General features: G+C 40.6%; 1 protein-coding gene across 25 annotated transcripts in view; it reads left to right on the top strand.

The window, feature by feature from the left end:
- DTNA (dystrobrevin alpha) overlaps positions 1–21,948 on the top strand; it is a 186,259-nt gene that overhangs the window by 150,286 nt on the left and 14,025 nt on the right. For 13 of the 25 annotated variants that reach the window (XM_077933046.1, XM_077933049.1, XM_077933057.1 and 10 more), the window contains 7 exons: positions 3,059–3,136; positions 4,375–4,467; positions 10,391–10,478; positions 12,921–13,033; positions 14,047–14,160; positions 16,063–16,159; positions 17,408–17,428. In XM_077933046.1, coding sequence (XP_077789172.1) covers positions 3,059–3,136; positions 4,375–4,467; positions 10,391–10,478; positions 12,921–13,033; positions 14,047–14,160; positions 16,063–16,159; positions 17,408–17,428 — 604 coding nt within the window. The remainder of the gene's footprint in view (positions 1–3,058; positions 3,137–4,374; positions 4,468–10,390; positions 10,479–12,920; positions 13,034–14,046; positions 14,161–16,062; positions 16,160–17,407; positions 17,429–21,948) is intronic. The other 12 variants (XM_077933047.1, XM_028737054.2, XM_028737060.2 and 9 more) reach the window with 5 other exon arrangements.

The raw sequence follows: 21,948 nt of genomic DNA, 5'->3' as shown, positions 1-21,948 counted from the left end.
GTTACTTTGTTAAACCCCTGGGTGCTTTTTCTGGGACAGGATTATTATTTTTAAAACATGATATTTTCTCTCTTGGTAAAAGCAACTAAGAAGTTACTGGTCAAAATGTTTAGAAACAACAAGCTTGGACAAGGACCATAAATGATCCAGATAACTGTGCATGTTAGACTCATTTCAGAAAATGGTAGGTGTCACACTCTTTCTGTTAGATAGCTAAAAGCTTACTCATGCCATTTTTATAACTGAGCAACTAAAACCAAACTGTAACGTCAAACTGATATAAAATGTAAGTCAAGATAGGAAGACGTTCATGTGCACGCACACAATAAATTGTCAGTCTTCAAAACAATGGAATATCATTCTACACTTCCATTAATATATTATGGACATGATCTAATTGTGAAACTAACCCCATGAGCCCAATGAGTCTTTAAATGTGTGTTTTTTCCTGAACAGGAGTTGCCTATGTCACATAACTGAGGAGACTTTTATTGTGGCTAGTCTTATCCTCTGGTCATTACTACCATTTTGTGGGATTGAATTCCATATCTGAACTGTATTTGTCTGTACTGAATCTTCCAATTCACCTTTACTGGATTGCATGGGTTCTAGAACAATGAGAGAGGGGGAAATAAATCTTGCTATCCATATTTTGAATACTTATATACTCCTCTATAATGCCCACTCTTGTTTCCAGACTAAAAAATCTCAGGTGTTGTAAAGTTTCCTCTTTCCAGTCCTGTGATCATTTGCCCTTTTCTGTACCTTTTCCACCTGTACAATATCATTTTTGAGGTAGCATTTGTATGGTCCATATCTGTGAACATATCAGCTAATGCAATGCTAGGCTAGCTCCCAGGCCTTAAAAGAGAGAGTGATAATAGCGTCTTCTGGGCCTTGGATAGGGAGCCTTAGTATGTCCCTTATTGTGTTAATGTTGGAATTATGCCTTGTTTAGGTTGAAACAAGATTTCTCTTCCATAGCTTAGCTACTGCCTTCTATTAATATCAAAGTATCTTTAAAAAACAACAACACCCTTTTTCAGGGCATGTTTGTGACTGAGAAAAGATTTCACTGATACAGTGCTAGCACAAATATTTGTAAGGAAGCAAGATCACTGGCAGTCTGAGAAGTCTAGAACAGGTGGTGATTTTTCTCACCTTCATAGGAATATGGCATCATTTTGATTTGCTATGTTACTTAAATACTGCCTCTCTTTGCACTTTTATTCAGTTAGTTGATGAAAAACAAATGTCAACATACAAGTTACATGATATAGCTAGAGCTGAGATGAAATCTCTCAGAACATATTTTTCTGAGATGATTTCTGGGGCATTTCTTTTTCTCACCTAACTAGAAAAAGCATAACAGGTCAGGAGAATTTTACCTAAATATTCTCAGCACTTTTTTGTGTCTGGTGGTTGCTGTCCCCCTGCTTCCCTTGCCCTTGCCCCCACCATACAATGCACCAGAAAAATATACTAGCTCCAGTGCATTACAGAGAGTGTAAAATAGATAGGCTATTTGTACACAGCTGTAGATAATCACAATGTTGGGGAGTTTTTTGCTTGCTTGGGAGATTCCCCCACCTGCATTCTACAATGGTATGAATGCACCACATTGACACAGAGATCTGTGCATGCATGGTAAGGCCAACCATGCTGAAAAAGCCTGTGTCACCCACATGTTAAGTAGAACTGGAGACTGGAATCTGTTTCAGATTCTAGAAGCATGAAAGAAAGTCCACAGATAGATAACTTTTCTGGAGTGGCACTGAGTGGTAAACATAACCAAGAGCAGACACTGTATCATTTGTAACCTGACATGTTCACCAGGATCCTGTGGCCTAGATACAGATATGGGCCCCACAATGTGCATATGAAGTGCTGCTCTTCTACTGAAATTTGAAGACTTACATTGTGCGCATGGAACAATTCTTCTTTAAATAGAACATTCCCAATATTAAAAAGAGTAGTGTATTCCCTTGCACTCATGAAGTTCCAATTGAACAATGGAACGCCATAGTTTTTCATATAATTCCCACTTTGTGAAGCAAATATCACTGATTTCATGGGAAACTGCTTCCAAATTAGTGTGCTAAAATACTCACTTCTAAGCCATCCATTTCAATGGAACCCAAACAGACTTCATACTTTAGTAAGTAAAGGATTCTCCTCCATTATACCACAACTACTTTAATCGCCTCTTATATGATGTTGTAAATGGAGAAATCCATTCCTCTACATGGCACACAGCCCTTTGGCTATAATATGCATTTTATTTATAATAGCTGGCATGAAAGGATTGCTATGGAATGGATAAATCGGAATGGAAAACCTGGAGCAGAAAAGAAAGTGTTTATGCCGTGTTTCAGAATTGCATCAAGAAATGTTGTTGTGGTTCTGTATATATTTAAACATAAAAATGCAAACGTAAAAGAATATAGTAACGAATAAGCATGGTAGAGCACTATATAAGATCGTAATACTTTCCTATGTTTAAATTAGATATCATTTTAAAAATATTTGTTCAATGTGAACATTTTCTTGGAGATCATCCATAAGGGGGAGAATATCCTTCTATAATGGCAAAGAGAAGAACTGTGTCTTAACTTCATCCCCACCCTGCCTAGCTGAAATGCTACCCTAGAAAATGCTTTCTAAAGAGTTGGCAGCATAAAGTCTCACTCCACACAGTACGTGGCTTGCAGCTTAACAAGTTAAGGCTGCAAACCTAAATGTACCTTCCTAAGCTCCAATGAGCTCGGTGGATCTTATTTTCAAGCGGATATGTGTAGGATTGCAATTTAAATAGGGTTTTAGAAACCATTTTGGCTGAATCTTATGTTGTATCAGCTTCCTCTAAAATGTTTGTAAATCAAAGAAGTAGACTTGTAGAAAATCAACATTCTGTTTTGTACAAATCTGATAGTCCATTTTAGACTTTTAGAGCAATTTTAGCATTATCTGTTATTTAAATCACTTACCTATGTTGTAGAGTTCAGTGGATTTCAGCCTTCATGGTTTACTGTCTTAGTTGTCCTGTCTCATTAACTAGCTCTCCTTACAAGAATAATGAAGTAGAGCAGAACAAATTGCTGGCTAGGGCTGCTCCAGCTTTTTTGAAAGGCAAAGGGTAAGTTTTAAAAAGTGCATCAGTAGCTTGCACTAACACAACTAAAGCAAATGCCATCTCCTCTGACTATACTGTGCATTCCAAACAAAATATCTACGGGAGAATTTTAATTTCCTTATAATTTATCTGCCAGCTGGATTAAGCACAAATAAACAGAGACATATGAAATATAGTAGCACACTTGAGGTCTTGCTATGACATCTTAAAATACAGATAATTCTACATTTTGATGTAGATTTGTGTATGTGTAGTTAAATTTTGCACTTCAGTCCTAAGAGCCAATCTATACAGATCGAAAGATAATGAAGTGCACAGTTCCTAGGACTGTAGCATTTCATTCTGTATTGGGAAAATCAGGGGTGTCGTACCTGCTTGGGCGCCTGGGGTGGCACGAGCTGCCCACAGGGTGGGGCAAGTGGAGCTTTCATGGAGGCCGCCTCCCCCTCAGCTGTAGGGCAGACGCAAGCCCCACGTTGCTGTTTCAGGCAGCTCAGAGCCTGCAGGCACCTGAGCCACCGCATCACTCCCAGGAGAGACATGTGGCTTGCGCTGTAAGTGCTGCCCCCACAGTGTGGTGCCCAGTGCGCCACCGTACCCCAAGCTATGCCTCTGGCGGAAATCACATGTTTGTTCGACCCCCTCGCATCAAAACATACCCAGCCACAAAAACCTTGCACATTGAGTGAGAGTGTTCTAACCTAACCACTAGTTTGCTAGGTCCAAAAAAAAACATTTTGCATGGGCAAGCATTCTGACATGTAGTGTTCTACATATCATTTGAAATGGTTCATTCTAAGAACTGTGTCACATGGTTGTTGGCTTTTCTTGTTGCATGTGTAGATTGGCTCGCCTGACTGGTGTCAGTTGAATTCCCCTTTAAAATAAGTGTGCTTAGTACTTGAGCTAAAGGTTAGCAGTTTCTTATATTCTAAATTATGCTTCATTGTAGCACTAATCCAAGGCCAGATCCTGCATGGTCCTTGAGCATCTCTGCTGCTTTAGTTTATGTAGGTGCTGATATTCTTGTCTTGCAGGCCCACTTTCTTAATATCTCTAAGTTCTACCTTGATTGGATGGAATTGATAACCATTTCAACACTTGTTTTATGAAGAGAGAGAAAATACATTTGACTGCTCATTTACAAATTCCCATTTCACACTCTTACTTGCTCCTGCTTTCTCTGTTTATTTCTCTTTGTCTGTCCGGACTATACCCTTTTCCCCCCAACCCTGTTTCAGGTTACAGTATAGCCTCGATGTTGCAGACAGGCTGGCTGATGAACATGTTCTCATTGGGTTGTATGTCAACATGCTCCAGAACAACCCCTCACGGTTAGTGCAGGCTGGGCACCTTGGTGGGGAACTTTAGAGACGAATCCAGGCCATTACAGAATGCAACTCCTCAAAGGACTGCACAGAAACTAAACTGACTGGCCTGGTCCTCATTCCATTGGATTTCAGCACTGTTAAATATTACAAACAGTAGAATTACTACCATGCACATTGATTTGTGTTAGTCTCTAAAAGGCAATCATTAGTGTGCTTATCAATATTATACATACTCTGACCCATTTATCCTACTAACTGACCAACTGGATGACAATCTACATGCGCCACCACAGAATTTCTGCATATGTAAGGAATATTCTGAAGTTTCTTTTTGTGTGAAATCTGTATGAAAGTTCTCACATCCAGTTGTCAAAGGCACATGATTTCACTGAAAAGACACACATGACCACCACTCTTCAGTTCACATAAAGTGTATGTTCATCATTACATATTGATCTACAACTTTCTAATATGGAAGTGACATCTGAATGCCTTGATGAATAAGCAGCATTACAGTAATCAGCATAATTAGGTGTTTTTTCAGATTGTACTGTTGGCAGTGGTTGTTACTAATAATCGTTTCTTTTGCGCTTTTAATGTGCATATTGCTTTCCTGACTTTATGCTGTTTATACCTAAAACAGTCGTTTCGGATAAAGACAGTTACTTATCCAAGCATCCAAGGGGTTCACGGCTAAGCAGAAATTTCATCTGAAATCCCTCAGGTCCAGCACCCTATCAGTTAGTCCATGCTAGAGTGTGTAGGACAGAATGCCCAGATTCAAGTATTTTTTGGAATATTTTTTCAAGTGAAGAAATACAGTGGTTGAATAAGAGAACTTTTTATTTGCCTGCTCTGTTGCTGCTGTAGAGCTGTACCTTAGACTGATCTCAGAAGCAGTTGATAAAAGGTTGGTTGAAAGTGGTCCACCCTATAGTGTCTACAGAATAATGAAGGCTGGGCATCACACTCATGAAGTATTTAAGGTATGGGATCATGACTGAAACTTGGTTTTGGATTCTGTAAAACACATTTTCCTCAGCAGTATTTAAAAGGACGTCTTTTTCCATGTAAGACTGGAAAGCTCCCTGCGTCGTGACATGTGAATATATCCTTTTGCATGGTTAGATAACTGATGGGTATTTTCCCTGGAAAAGACCCTGATGTTGGGAAAGATTGAGGGCACAAGGAGAAGGGGACGACAGAGGACGAGATGGTGTGCTCGAAGCTACAAACATGAGCCTGACCAAACTGTGGGAGACAGTGGAAGACAGGAGTGCCTGGCGTGCTCTGGTCCATGGGGTCACGAAGAGTCGGACACGACTAAACGACTAAACAACAACAACAATTTTCTGAACAGAGTGTTCTGGTATAATAAGCCATCCTGCTCTGTCTATGCTTCTTGCTAGCTATAGCCATTTACTTGTCAATTGTTTTTTATATCAGTCAGATTGAGGCCCATTCCTTTTTGTTTACACTTGCTAGATGTAGTTTGAGTCCACGTGCTCAGTGTGGAGAAGAAACTGTGTGCCATGATAAACCCTTAAATTGAATGCTTTTGAAGGTTTGGATGGGTAAAAAAAACAATGAAATCCTTTATAGTTCAAACTGAAGCAATGTGTAGTGCAAAACATATGATATTGACATTCAAAGATTTCAGTATTAACATACTTGATTGAAAAGAGCACCAGTCATTCCCATTATATTAACAGGCAAAATTAGCTAACATTAGCTAACCATGTATTACATAATGCTTTGTGGTAGGGAGTGGAGAAGTGCATAGTTCTGAATATTTAAGAGCTCAGGCAATATGTTATTCCTGAGCATTATATAATTTTTATAGACTGGCATCAGTCCTGATACTGTCCCTCTGCTAATGTCTGTGGTTATGCATTTAATTGGTAAGTGCATTCTGGCCATAAAGTTTTTGTACAGGAGGCCACAAAATTCCCAGCTCTAACTAATAAAGATCTGCTGCTTGCAGTCTAAGGAAGCAAAACCACTGTTCACTATGTCCACTGATACTAGGACCAGAAGCAATTTAGTTGAAATTGCAAAGAGACAAACTCAGATGAAGGTTTAGGGCAACTTTTTATAACAAGTAATGGAGCATGCAGAGTAGAGACAATTGGGAATCTTCCATTGCCATTTGAATGCAAGCCACAGCTTTATCCAATACAGGTCTGATTGCTATTCAGTGTGGTAGCAAATGATCACATGTAGCAGCAATGACTGATACTTCCACAGTGCATGTGGTTCATTTCCAAAAGCCATTATCATCCTAATGAAATACTAACACTAAAAAACAAAACAAAAATCCTCAAATAAAGCAAAACAGCATATCTTCACAGATGCTAACATAACATTAGTTCTGAACTCTACATACTGTACAGCCTCATCCAAATGGTCTGGGAGGCATCAGTGATATTGAATGGATTTCTAGTTGCCCTAGCCTGCTGTTGTATGTTTAATGCACAGAATTTCTGAAACTTTCATGGCATGGAAATAATATCACTTGCTAATCTTGGTGCATCTACCTTCTGCTAAGAGACGTATTTACAGCAGCCAGTTGAAAAGTTGACAACTCCAAGGATACTTGCAGTTAAATAGGAGTAATGTCCCCAGAGGGCTGCACTGACATGAGGGACATAAATGACTTAAATCAGCCAAAATTGAGGCGTGTTGGTTCCATAAACATTTTTCTCATGCAAATTTCAAAAATGAAATGTACTTTTAACTTGCATTTATTTTTGGCATGTGGGCACGGGGAGTAATTTTCCTTCAAATCAGAGTGGCTTGTGTTTACTGGAGTGTGGGTGTCTTTGTTTCCTTTCCCAGGCAAGTGTGATATGACTAATTTGTTTGAGCCATCTGAGTTGACTTCGGGTGAATTAGCACACTCTAGTAGTCTCAGAAAATCTATCAACTGAGAAATAGCTAGTGCTGTTGCCTTGCCCTTTCCCACATATTATTATACAAGTATATATCAAAATAATACATAGAATTACTTTCTCCCACAAACTTCCAACCACAGTGTCCAAGTGTATGTTCACATGTTCTGTTGTCATGACAGCAAACAAGTGATGGAATTGTCACCTCTTAACTTGCCTAGAGGAGAGGATGTATAGGATTGTTCTGGTTTTCCATCCTATCTGATGACTTTTTCACTACAACAAGGATTTGGGATACCCCTGGCCTTTCACAGCATATTTGGAAGCAGTTTTGCGACAACAATCAGCTTCCACCCCCCACCCCACCCCCACCCCCACCCCCGTTCAGGCACATTTCCTATTAGAAACCTTTACTTTCTCCCACAATTCAATAGGCATGATTAGGCATGCATGGATGATTTGGAAGGAAGGATCCTGCCTTCAGCACCAGACTCTGTGGTAACTGTGGGCAGGTTCAGCCTTTCTTCCTTATTTGCGACTGCTATCTTCTCTTAATGGGAAAAAGTAGAATACTTTTCTTGGGGACAATGTTGTACCTCCTCCACCCTTCCCTTATAGTTACAGTGGCCCAGTTTGCACAATTCAAACCATGGCTTATTGGGAACAAGCAAATATGTGGGTTCCTAGAAAGAAGATCACAACCACACCACTCCTCCTCCAGTTCTGCTGCACTGCTGTGAGCTAAGCCTTGATTTGGTTTAGTGTTACATTCAAACTTAGGCTTGATCTCCCCAAGGTTTGTTCTATGGGCTTACTGCTCTTGATTTGTCACAAGCCTAACTCTGGATGTACTGCTAGGCCAAACCATGGCTTATCTTATAGCAGCGCAGCAGCAGTAGAACCAGAGGAGGATCAACATGGCCACTGTCTTCTCCCCAGAAACCCCATGTTTGCTTGTATGTGCTGTGCCTTGATTTTGCTTAGCAGTGTGTGTGTGTGAACCAGGCCACTGTGGTCACAGTGTATCTGTACGTATAAAGGACACAGACATGGGTTGCATCTCCAACAGTGTCCTTGTGGGCCCTTCATCTACTCTGCCTTGCCATGCTTATTTTCTTGAACACAATCTATTGATTTTTTAAACTTAAACTTATCATATATTCCGGTGCTTAATTAAAAACTATGTGACTGAAAATTTTGCTTCTAATAAGTTGTCCTGAATGAAATACTTCACTCTTCCTCAAGTGTTGTTTCTTTCACATTTTTTGTTCAGTTTCAGGTTTTTATACATGCCCCATTTAAGCAGATGGTTTTTACTGAAAGATGAATCCATTCTCATGGGGGGGGGGGGGAGAGAGTCTGTAGCAAGACAATCTAAACCATACACAGAATTCCCAGTGGTCTCTTACCTTGCGTTTAGAAAACAGTGTGTTGTAATGTAGAAGATAAAATTTGCAGAACTTTGCCTCATCCCAGATTCAAAGATAAATCCTGCGTTATCAACAAAGCTGAAGCATTTAAATGCCTCAAAAAGTTTCATATGAAGGAAAATCTCATACAAATACATGCCCATATGCCTCATAACTGTATTAATTTTTAATTGGAGTACTACTCGTTAAAGAATTGTTATTGACATTAAAACCAGCATGCTTTACTTCATTTAATCAGTAGTTTAGGCTGCAGGTCTAAACACACCAGGGAGTCGGTCACATTAGAGTGGGACTTGCCTCTGACTAAACATTCATGACTTTGCACTGCTAATTCAACTTAAAGCTACGCAACACAATTCTGTTTCGCAGGAAGTCAGTCCCGCAGTGCTCAGTGGGGCTTTCCCCCATGGAACGGAGCATAAAAACGGAGTCTTAAGCTGTAATCCTATACCCATTTACCATAGCATAAGCATCAGTGAGCTCAGTAGGACTGACTTCTGAGCAGTCAATAACCATTAATAAATTATAATAAAAAGAGGACTGTCAACCAGTTTAATTTAAATTTAATCCATTTATTGACAATTCATCTATTAATTTATGTATCACCAAAGCATAATTATAGGTACTCTTTCATTACCGTAAAGACAGTGCGAGGAATCTTAAAATCTAATAAACTAGGGTTAAAATCCTGGGGTTGTAACTAAAGTTACACTTACCTAGGAGTAAGTGCCATTGAACTTAATGGGACTTCTGAATAGATGTGCATAGAATTGTACTGTAAAGTTACCACTCATTGTTATATATATTTAATGTTTTCTTCGATGTTCAGTGTTACAGTAATATATTTGAATCACAGTAGCCTAAAAGAATAAGCAAATGTGCCTTTAGCTCTCTTTCGGAGATAGTTATAACATGTTCACATAACATCAAACATAAAAGAAGATATTAAAGATACTTCATCTTCAAAAGAAAAATATTTTACCTTCAAAGATAAGCTTCCTGAAGGAGGAAAATAAGTTTACTTGATTTTTATAAATTCAAAATGGCAAAGAGGCCATGCTGGAAACATAAGAAAAACCCTGCCAGATCAGCTCCAGGTCCAGCATCCATTTCCCTAGCGTAGCCAGCCAGATGCTTTTGGAAAGTCCAAAAACTGGCCAGAAAAGCAACTGTTTGCCCTCCTCTAGTATTTCCCATGGTGTTTAAAGGTATACTATCCCTGAACTTGGGAGATGCATTTAGCTGGAATGGTTTATAGCCACTGATAGACTTCTCCTCCATGAACTTTGTCAAATCCTATTGAAGCTGCCTCTGTCAGCACATATCACAGCATCTTTTAGCCATGAATTCCATAAGCTAATTGTGCAATATATTAAATACTTCATTTTGTCTGGCCTGATTCAACTGCCAGGGAATTTCAGGAAGTGATCTTGAGTGCTAGAGTTTCAAGAGAGAGTAATTTTCCTCTGTCCACATTGTCCACACGATTCATAGTTTTATTAACCTCCATTATGTAACTTTTTTTATATAGGTTACGGAATATTTTCCTCTCGACCTATATATTAATTTCTCTCCCAATTTTTGCTTGCCCTTCCCTCACAACAGTTTGCTCGACAGCCCAAACCGTCTAGATGAAGAGCACAGACTGATCGCAAGGTATGCAGCAAGACTGGCAGCTGAGACTACTTCATCAGTAAGTGGCTTTCATTAGGAGAAGGTGGTTTTGTTTTGTTTGAACTTGCTGAAATAAAAGGGTTGAGGAAAGCTACCACTATCCCCTGGGATAGGCTTGTTTACATAGGAGGAACTATCTCTAGCCATGCTGAAAGATTTATTGGCACAAGTCTAGAAGTCACTGCAATCAATAATAATAATAATAATAATAATAATAATAATTTATTTTTATACCCCGCCCATCTGGCTGGGTTTCCGGTGGCTTCCAACAAAAAATTAAAAATACATTAAAAGATCAGTCATTAAAAACTTCCCTATACATGGCTGCCTTCAAATGTCTTCTAAACGTCAGATAGTTGTTTATTTCTTTGACATCTGGTGGGAGGGCGTTCCACAGAAGGGGCGGCACTACCGAGAAGGCCCTCTGCCTGGTTCCCTGTAACTTCGCTTCTCGCAGTGAGGGGACTGCCAGAAGGCCCTCAGCACTGGACCTCAGTGTCTGGGTTGAACGATGGGGGTAGAGACGTTCCTTCAGGTATATTGGGCCGAGGCTGTTTAGGGCTTTAAAGGTCAGCACCAACACTTTGAATTGTGCTCAGAAATGTACTGGGAGCCAATGTAGGTCTTTCAAGACTGGTGTTATGTGGTCTCGGCAGCCACTCCCAGTCACCATTCGAAAGGCACATGACTACTCAGAAGGAAGTCCTACTGAATTCAGTGGTGCCTGCTCCCAGCTGAGGAGGTTTAGGATTGTCACCTTAAAGCTGAAGATTGGAAATGCGGACATCTCTGTGAGCATACGTGATTTCTGGCTGCTATCACAGCAAATGCTGATTCTCTGAGGCTGCTTTGGCAATACTGCAGGGGCAAAAGCAAAATCCAAGGCCCATCTGCCACATAATACCCTTAGGACAAGAGGGTCCGTAGCGGCAGGTAGGGTTCCCCATCACCACTACTGTTCACTTTGTCCTTTCATCCTCCAAAACATATTCCTGCAAGTATCACAGGCTGAGGATGGGGTTTCTATTTCCAGGCCTTGGATCACCTCAGAGAAATGATCCAGGTTTTGAGGGCTCAGGTTATTTCCACGCTAATCCAAGGGGACTTTGGAAGAACTCAGCCATCCCTAAAATAGACCATGATTTCCAGTTAATGACAGACATTATTCCCCCACCATTGCTGCATGTGCAGCACAGTTTCTCACTGTAAAAGCTACTTATCATGCTCGTCATACTGTGAGACTTGTCTCTGAAAATTATTACATGACAGTTGAAGGAAAGTCACTACTGCTGTAGAGAGAGTTCTCTTGCATCAGTGGAACAAAATATTGGCTAGTGCCACCAAGCAGAGGTTTTTCAAGAGGTTTTTCAGAGGTGTTGTGCCACCCAGCAGAGGACCTTCTCCATCTAGGAGAAGAAAGTGTGATCACGCTCATTATGACTTATTTGCTAAACACTTGGGACAGTAAAATCACTTGAACCCATAGCTACCTATGTGCAATTCTGATTAAAATACAGCCAGTGAATACATTCAGAGCATTAGTTCATCAGATTTTGTTGGGTATGTTTCAAGTGCTGTGGCCTCAGGCCTCTGTGATGTTGTCATTCCCCAACTGACCTTGTTCAATAAAGCCAGGACTGCTTCAGCTGTGCTAGTATTCTATTGATAGTTAGCAAGTAATGAGCTTCTCCCCCCCCCCCTTGTTACTCATCTCAGTTGTCTTCAAAATGGGAGGGGAACAGCAGATTAATTATCACAGTACCTCACCAAGGCTGAGAGTGTGCATCTTGTCTATAGCTTTGCCGCTGGAGCATCAACTACAATGATGAGGACGATGCCAATGGCCAAATATTATCCTGACTTTTTGATTACTGATTGTGTTGTAAACCAAGGAGTGCTTCTGTCATGAGGAGGAGCAGGGAGGGAGACTGATCACAAGGTCTTCTGAGGAAATTCTTAACAGATACTGTCAATTAACCAAGTGGTTATGAGAGAAGTGTGACTGGATGGAATGAAGGCCAAAATAATTTATGTGGGTCAGAAATCAGTTAATTGCTAGTCACTTTCAGTGCAGTGTCTTCGGTGTATGTATTTGCTTCTTCCACCCAATATCACACAATTGGATTTCCCTTTCTTCTTCTTTTCCTCAGCCCTCCAGAGCACATTTTGTGGGTGTGCAGAAGGCTGCAGGGGGAAAGGGAATGATGGGGATTTCAGTTTTGTTTTTGTATTGTATGGACCACCTTGAGTTTCTTTGAAAATCAGGCAGGGTATAAATTTTTGAAATTAATTGAAGTTGAATAAACACCTTTAGCCCCTATATTACACAAGCATTGCTGTATGATATCAGTCATATGGTTAATATGTATGAATACAAAAAGGACAAAAGATGGGCATGTCTATCTATAAACAATATACTTTTATTTGCCATTGCTATTGACATGAACAACCTATCTTTCAGCAACTGCAACAGCAACAGCAACCACAACAGAGAGGTGCTCCAGATATCTCATTCTCTATTGATGCTAATAAGCAACAAAGACAGCTTATTGCAGAACTTGAAAATAAGAACAGGTAAGAGTCTGTTGTAACTTAGCTCCAAGCTAAATGTATGTCTGCAGATAGAAACAAAATGTATCAGGTATCAAGGCAGAGTTGACCAAAACTGTGGTGAATCTATCATGAGGGAACCTATAGATGCAGTATAATACACTAGGGCCACTGTTTGTTTCTGGGTTTGGAATAAGGAATGAGACAATCTGTACTTAAAGAGTACCTCCTAGTTGCAGCATCTGAGCTTTCAGTTTTTCCATGGAGCAGATTTTGAGGCTGTGTGAAGAGGTACCTCTCTTTCGGATGGGGGGGGGGCATCTCAGAGACCAGGGGCAGCAGCAGAGGCTGCCTGGAGGGGTGACATAACTTGGCTCCTGAGCTCCACAAGGGTACAACTGAAAGAATGTAGTTGGTCAAGGGAGCCATGGACTCAAAAAAATTGAAAACCTCTGCCCTAGCACAACAAATCCATAAAAAGAAGAAACAGACACTTTGTGGTTTGTTAAGTGATGGGGAAATGCATTGAAAAGTGTGAGATGAACAATTGACTAATGAGGACACATATAAACACCCCATAAGAAATTGGAATGAATGCAGGACAAATGCTCATCATCGTTTAACCACCCCACAAATAAATCAGAAAGAATGTACAATAGAGTCCAACTAGGTAAATCCAGAAGTGCTGCACAACTTGAGAGTGAAGGTGCTGTGCTATCTTCCAGGCAGGTGGGACACTCTTGATTACCAAGAAAGGGAGGAGCTAGGTGGCAGGGAAGTCAGCACAGTGCAAACACACTAGGTGCTCCTGCTGGTGCTTTTGCACCATATTTACCTCCCTGCTGCCTCTCCCTTGAGGTAAGCAACAGTAACCCACCTGCCAGTTAGTGAAGCAGTTCCCCTGTCACCAATGGCTCCTGATGTACTTTTGGACAGGCACAAGCCAGGATGAATGCCCAATAAACGAGCCATTTAGAGGGGCCCTCAGTGAAAACGTTACTGACGGCTTACCTCTTCTTCTTCTCTTCTTCTGTAAGAGAAATCTTACAAGAGATTCACAGGCTGCGACTTGAACATGAGCAGGCGTCTCAACCCACTCCAGAGAAGGCAGCGCAGAATCCTACTCTCCTGGCAGAACTTCGGCTCCTGAGGTAAGTACATACAGTATATTATATTCAGCCAATGACTTCAGAGGTTTTTTATTTTAAAAAAGTAACACAATCTTACACATCTCTACTCAGAAATAAGCCACATTGAGTTCAGTGGGGCACACTACCAGGTAGCATATATTGTTTTGAGGTTGTGTTTTCCATTATTGGTTTTACTAATGGAGTTGTCAAAAGATAACTCTTCCTCTAACTAGAAAAAAATAATGGCAGCAACATGCAACATTAGTGTTGTAGAACTGATTAGAAAGTGATCAAGATCAATGTTCAAGTTTAACTGTTTCCCTTTTGGAGACCCATCCTAAAATGTGTTTTAAAATACTACAAATAGGGTGAAATAGTTTTACTTTTTTAAAAAAAAGTCCTTTGATTATGCAGTGCTGGAATTTTTACTTGACTCTCTGAGGCTGTAATCCTGTGTACACTATCCTAGGGGTAAGCCAGTGTGTGTGGTGCTTGTTTTTGCATTTCTTTGATTTTGCTTCACAGATAAAAAAGCATAATAACTTTCTTTAAATTTATTGACACTGAATGTCCTTAGGGAGCTTTGTCAACAGAGATCTGTCCTCCATTTTAATTTGCAATGTCACAGGAAGCAGTATCTGTCCAAGCTTGTGTGCGGTCAGAATAGTAATAGTTAATTAACAGTTAAAGGGGCTTATTTTAATTCCTTGCACAACATTTGCAAAATAGCCAAATGAAAGCTTCTCAACATAATGAAAATATAAGTAGTGACTATGTGGTTGTTCCTCAAGTGTTTTGTGCAGTGTACTGGCTATTTCACAGTCCCAGGTTCTCTAATAAAATTGTCATTCTAATTGGCTAAGATGTTGAGAGTGGAAGTTAAGATAATGTCTGTAAGGACTCTTCCAGACATCCTTTTTTACTGAGCATTCACCATGATTTGTGCTCATTACGTTATTTCAGCAGCTCTATGTTATCTCCAATTAACACTCAACTTTAAAAGAAACCAAAAAACCAGAAGTTAGTACCTCCTTAAAGGACACTGGACATGTTCCTGACATTGAAAAGTATAGTGTTTGAAACTATATCTGTTGATGAACATGTATGTGAATGCACCTTTGAGGCAACATGTGTTGTGCCAAATAATCAGCAAATAGATGCAAGATCATACTCAGCAGTGTGGCATCAGTTTGTCCTGGATCAGGAGACCTTGTGGAAGAGCTGAATTACCAGGGAAAGGAATCCCAAGAGCTAGAGTAACACATATTGAAAAAGCAACTTCTGGTTCCAAACCCAGTCAACAGTTAAATAGGCTTTACCAACTTGAATTCGCAATGGCAGAAGGAGAGCAGATTCTGACAAAAATCCAGGACGTTCAGGAAATGTCAGCCTTTTGTGTAGGCAGACTTTTAGCCGGTAAACATTTGATCCATTAGAGAATCAATATTGAGTATCCAACTTAGACAAGGGAGTGCCAGCTTCCTATCCTCTCTTGAATGGGTCACCTTGAGCAAGTTATTCCCTCTCAGCCTAACCCATTTTATGGAATGTTGTGGAGACAAATTAAGAAATGAGGAAAGGACTATCTATGCATGTTGTCCTGAGCTTCTTGGAATAAGAGACAGATAAAAACAAATAATAAAATGAATATATATTTGGTGCATTGGAGTAGCATAGAGGTGAGCTAGGAAAAGATTCTGGAGGGCTTGTCATCTGCTGCAAAAGTGGAACCAAGCTCCGTGTTTTGAATTGTGCTCATGGGCAGTCTTGGGGCAAAAACTTCCTGCATAGGAAATCAGGTGCAACATTGTACCACATGTTTTGGATTACGAATGCAGGCTTTTCCACTGCATGTTCATTTGTCTGGGAAGCTTTGGAATGGTTAGCTACATGCCCTTATCTTAAATGCTTATTTCTTCTTAGGCAGAGGAAGGATGAGCTTGAACAGAGGATGTCAGCTCTTCAGGAAAGCCGGAGAGAACTCATGGTTCAGTTAGAAGGCCTCATGAAACTGCTAAAGGTAAACTATTTTAATTCCCATGCCTATACGATTTCTCTCCTAGACCAGGGATGTGGAACCTGTAGCCCTCCAGATGATGTATGGCTATAACTTCACCCTTCCCTGAGCATTGGCCATGCTGATTGGGGTTGATGGAGTCTAACAGCAGCTCAGGGGACTCCAGATTTCCCATCCCTGCCATAGATGTTTGTTCTGGGAAATACCTCCCACTAACTTCAGATATTAATCATTCCCATTGCCCAGACAAATGGGTTGTTGTTGCTGTTATCTTCTCAACCTACAATTTGACCATTCTTTCCACAAAAACAGCAGCAATGGAGAGTGGATCCAAATGCCCTTTTCTCCAGGTACTTAGTACTGAGGGGCTAAGGAGTGTTGTTGCTAGTTGTCGTATTTCATTATATACACCCCCTGTTTGTTAACCTCTTCAGCCTAAATGATTTGGAAAGGGACTAATGTGCAGAAATGCATCCCTTTGATAACAGAAATTCAGTTGGGGAGGGGAGGGGGCAGATGGGCAAGGACTCAACTTCTTTGTTTGGAATTTTGTTCATATTTTTAAAAATCAGTCCTGGCATAAACTAGCCTAGTCTCATTAAACGTAATACCTGCAGGGGCTAAAATTATATTCTTTTCCTGTTAGCTACCCCTATTTAACAAAGTATATTTGTTGATGTACAGAGGTGCACAGCAAAAGAGCTATTAAGCTATCTTTGCTGTTTCTCAGTCCTGTATAGGGTCTGAGTCCAACCCCCTGCAATGCAGGAATCTCAGCTAAAACATCCATGACAGATGGCCATCCATCCTCTGCATAAAAACGTCCAAGGAAGGAGGGTCATAATATATACATAATATATTTGCATCCAACAACATGACAAGCTTTAGGAAATTTGAGGCTGGCCCCTTTTATGGTTTGAGTGCACCTCTTAACTTGGAGCTGTGTTGCTATATAGCCACTCCTGTTGTTATGTATGTACAGTGAGAACATTTAAAATGTAAGAGTCCTGATGAATCTGACCATCTACGGTACTCTAGCAGTGATTAGCCAGGTCACTCCAAAACTTCTCAACTGGGAGAGAAAGGCAACAGCTCTCCTTCATTATTGCCCCCCCCCCGAAATTGATGTTCAGAAGTATGCTGTTTTAAGACCAAGGGGTGACAATCCTGCTCTGTAGCTGCAGCTCTCTCCCCTATCTCATACTCTAAGCTCAGACTCATCTGACTTGCAATGATCCAATCTTTCTTTAGGAAGAAGAATTGAAGCAGGGAGTAAGTTCTTTGCTCTGTAGATGTCACTAACTCTTAGAAGTGCTCCTGTGATCCAAATGTGTGCTTACTACATCTGCTTGAAATGCGTTTACATGCTCTGGACCAATAAATAACACTACCTCGCACGTCTTTAACCTTTTATCTGAGAAGTTAAGGTACTTTAAACAGTCAGCTGTTATGGCTTTCTTAAGAGGTCAGCAACAAACATAACAGATCTCTGTGGCTCACTACTGATATAATGGTATCTTTGACATGAAGAGCAATAACTCTTCAATGCTGTCCAACACAAACTATTGAATTGTGTGAACGTGAGCAAACTCCTTGAAGTTGAAAATGAAGAGGTACTTCAGATTGATGAAATGCTAAGTCCATCCCCCAACCCAAGTAACAGCTTTGAGAATATTTGAAAAATAATTCCATAACCTATTTGTACTGAAAAATGCACTAAGGTTGTGTTTGTAATTATCTTTCCAAATGCATTAAATCACACTGAAGCCAATGGAATAATGTTTCTTAAGTGACTAAAGTGTAGCATTCTCACTGGCTCAGGAAGTGTTGAGGGATTTCTCACTATAATAAAAAAGAGTTTTGTTTCTTGGTTCAGCTATGAAATCAATGTGCAGTAGCTAGAACTATGTGCACACAGACAAGGAGAAAACTGGTAGTATTGGGCCATAGCTGATCTATTGGTATACAGTGGTACCTCGGGTTAAGAACCTGAAACTGTTCTTAACCTGAAACTGTTCTTAACCTGAGGCACCACTTTAGCTAATGGGGCCTCCCGCTGCTGCCGCACCATCACCACACAATTTCTGTTCTCATCCTGAAGCAAAGTTCTTAACCCAAGGTACTATTTCTGGGTTAGCGGAGTCTGTAACCTGAAGCATCTGTAACCCAAGCTACCACTGTATCTACATTAAAAGTACTATTGTTACTTTTCATAATGTAAGATTTGAGCCCACTTTTTTATTGAACCCAACTCACTGAACTCATTTAAGTGAACATTCAAATTGCAGTTTTATGCTGAATTTTCACTCAGATATTTTCAATATGAAAAGTAGGTTTTGAGGAGTGTGAAAAGCATCCTGACCTCCCCACTCCACATTTTTATGGTGTTGGGAAGGTTATACCTGATCATGGCCCCAAAATGTTACTGCTTCTTTGCAACTTCAGTGGTTTCTTTCTCCTTCAGTGCAAGATCCCTGCCAATCAGTGATCACATAGAGCTACTGATGGCACCAGAGTATAAAAATCACATTTCTCTAACAGACAACACTGAGGGTTGTGCTTTCATTTTAAAATATTCATGTCCTACCTTTCTGGGGAGTGGGCTGTGGAATATCCAAGTTGACTACACTGCATGGCAAAACTTTTGCCACACATTTTTGCATCTGACTACTAGTGACAGCAATGCAGTGAGAAAGGACGACATCCCCATTTGGATGTGCATCTGAATACCAGTTTTCTCTGTGTTACTTTCACAGGCTGCACATCCACTTGCGCATCTCCACCCATATTGTACCACAACCAGTCGAGAACATTTAACTAGGAGGAACAAAGGAGCATCTACCTTCTGTCTTTCCTCCTCCTCACTTTCCCCAAACCCCATCCATTTGTGAATACTTTTTCACAAAAGGGTGTTCAGCCAGCAAAGTGGGAGCTTTTCATGAGGGGTGAAAAGATTTGTAAAGGGGGGGCCCACTCTGTTTCAGCTCAGCATAAGTGCATACCGTTATAAAGGGCAAAGATATACAAATCTATCCTATATATTTTCTGCTTAGTGTACTAAGCATTTCTGTCTTCCATGTTCCTGATTTTTCTGTTCAGAAATGAAGCTCTTTTATTTTGTATAGATTTCTACCCTGGTGATTCTAACCTGTGAGCCACTCTAGGTTCCAGCAGAGGGAGCTACATACCAAAGACTAACAGAAGAGATTTGTTTTAAGTTTTACCGAACTGAGTGGAGGGTGATTGTAGATAAAACTTAAGTATCTTACTGCTAGTTTCTTATCAGTGCACTCAATGAGAAGATACAGATGACATTTCTCATTAAAATTGTCATTGTCTAAATTATAGCTGCTGTAACAGGAAATGGATTTATCTATTTTCAGACATAACAGCAGTGTGAGCTTGACTAAAATAAATTTAAAAAAAACACACCTAGAAATGCCAAATAGATGCTTTCAGAACTAAGAACCCAAAGCAGCTCCCATACTTTTCTCCAAGCTCTACTAGTGTTTATCTGGGCATCAAGATTCTAGACAATGAATAGTGTAAACTGTGGGGTTGGCAGTTAAGGGATAGAATGGAGCTATCTCCATACAGAAATCCACATTGGAACCATGGCTTCCAGAAATGGGGATAGTAATTCCAGAGTGGACACAGAACTTCACAGGTTCGAGACACAATCCAGAAATAAAGAGAAGTTTCTGGTGTGGGGTTGAGGATGTTCCCTCCAGCCTTGCGCTAGTGCAAAAATGCAGTTGAATGCCCCAGCTGCATTTGAAGGTCTTCTATACAGTGAGGTTTGTTGTGTTGTGTTGTGTTTTACCTTTGCCTTACTGAATTAGAGTGGACTGAGGAAACAATTCCTGCTTCCATGATCCTGTTCAGAATTTTGGTAGGGCAGAATTGAAACAATCCACTCTCTGTCACGACTCTGCAAGCTCCCAATCTACCCCCCATTCATCCTTTCTTCTAAGCAACTGAAAGGAAAACAATTATCTGCCTAGGTCTCTCAGTTTCAAGGCCAAAAATCAAGGGACAAAGCCTTTCGCCCCACAAACACACCACTACCTCACTTGGTGTGACAGTTTTTGCACTAGGCTCTACCCCAGTATATCAGAGTCCACTGGACTCTACCCTCTAAAATATTTGAGCCCCTCTCCCTGGCCCTGAGGGCCCCACCCACCCAAACACCAGAACTGTTCTTCTCAGGAGTTGGCAGCCCTCAAACAGTAAGTGAGCTGAGCTTGGAGCAGCCCCAGGCCTAGCAGAAGTAGTTTAGATGTCACTTCAGCCCAGCGACAGTTTCCCTACAAATTCCCAGGATTCCCAAACATTTTTGCCACATCAGGAGCAAAATGGTAACTTGAAAGTGGGGTGTTGCTGTGGAAAGAACTTGGAAGAATGGACCACACCTCTTTCGCTGTCCCGTTACCACTATGAGCCTATTAGCAACTGTACTTCTAAAAAGTAAACAAAGTCAATTAGGTTTTGCTCAAAGTAGACCCATTGAAATGAAGGGCCCTAACCTAGACATGTTAAACTTCAATGGGTCTACCCTGAGAAAAACTTAGTTGAATACCGCTCATTAGTTCCATGTATAGACTCCTATCTCTGCAGTCCATTCCCACACCTTGCATAGAGTTCGTAACTCTAAAGCAGTTCTGCAAAACCTGTAACCCACTGAATGCTGCTCATCAACTCTGTATGGCAACCAGGTGGGGCTCAATACACCACCTGCTGCTGCTCCCTACGTGGGATGAGAAAAACAGGATTAGCTGGTAGAGAATCGATGAGTATAAGATCTTTGTGTATTCTGTGACGTGTTCTGCTCACTTTCACTGACCAACTACATGTCTTTCTTATGACTGATGTTAAAACGCTTTGTCCAGGATGGAGAGATCCTCCTTAGACTCACATAAAAGGCTTGCATGCACTCATGCTGGGGTTTGCTGTTTGGTTTTGTTTCCTAACAATAGCTATTTGTGCTGCATTTTAGGGCCAAACCGTGCATTGCCTTGAACATACAGCCAAGGATAACTTGCATCATCTCCTAACAAGCTTTAATTAAAGCAGAAAGTGTGACCTGACATCATCACGCTTAGCAATTTCCTTCCCCACCTTGCACCACCATAAGCAGAAGCCATTGAAAGACAGCCAGGGCAGAGAAGCACTGGGCATGAGGATGGCATGGAGTACTGGGTCCATTTCAGGACCCCACACTTCTAGTATTTGTTTTAGAAAGGAGTTCCTACATCTAGGTTTTGAACACAATTCTTTCTGTATGAAAAGCTAACAATTCTATCCAAGCCTCCCGGTCTTCTTAATGCAAAGACCTCTGCATCTGTGTAACTTTTCTCATATACTTTGTAAAACACCTAGAAGCCTATTTTGGCATTAAGCAGAATATAATAGTAACAGTAATAATAGTAATATAAAATAGAAGACTGTATTGTATTACTGTGCACATTGTTAACATTATATTTTCCATGAAAAAAGTCCCATATATGGGGGTTTTTTAATGTCCATTTGAACCCTGGAACTTATCAGATCCTTTTGGCCATTTTTCCTGTCTTACTTCACTACATTTTTGCATTTCTGCTATTTTACTAGTGTGCACGCCTGACCGTATTAACTAACAAAGAGACTGATGTGCTCGCTTTCCATCAGGATGATCCCAGTATTCAGCATGACATGGCATTTTCTGACTGTTTGCACAGTAGGAATATAATTGGCGATGGCAGTGCTGGGGCGCTCTCTGCTGTAAGTCGTGCTTAACCCACTTAGCAAACCTT

Source organism: Podarcis muralis, chromosome 8 (genome assembly GCF_964188315.1).
Source record: "Podarcis muralis chromosome 8, rPodMur119.hap1.1, whole genome shotgun sequence".
Taxonomy (NCBI): Eukaryota; Metazoa; Chordata; class Lepidosauria; order Squamata; family Lacertidae; genus Podarcis; species Podarcis muralis.
The sequence above is the reverse complement of the archived record's forward strand: the minus strand, read 5'-3'. Positions and strand labels throughout refer to the sequence as shown.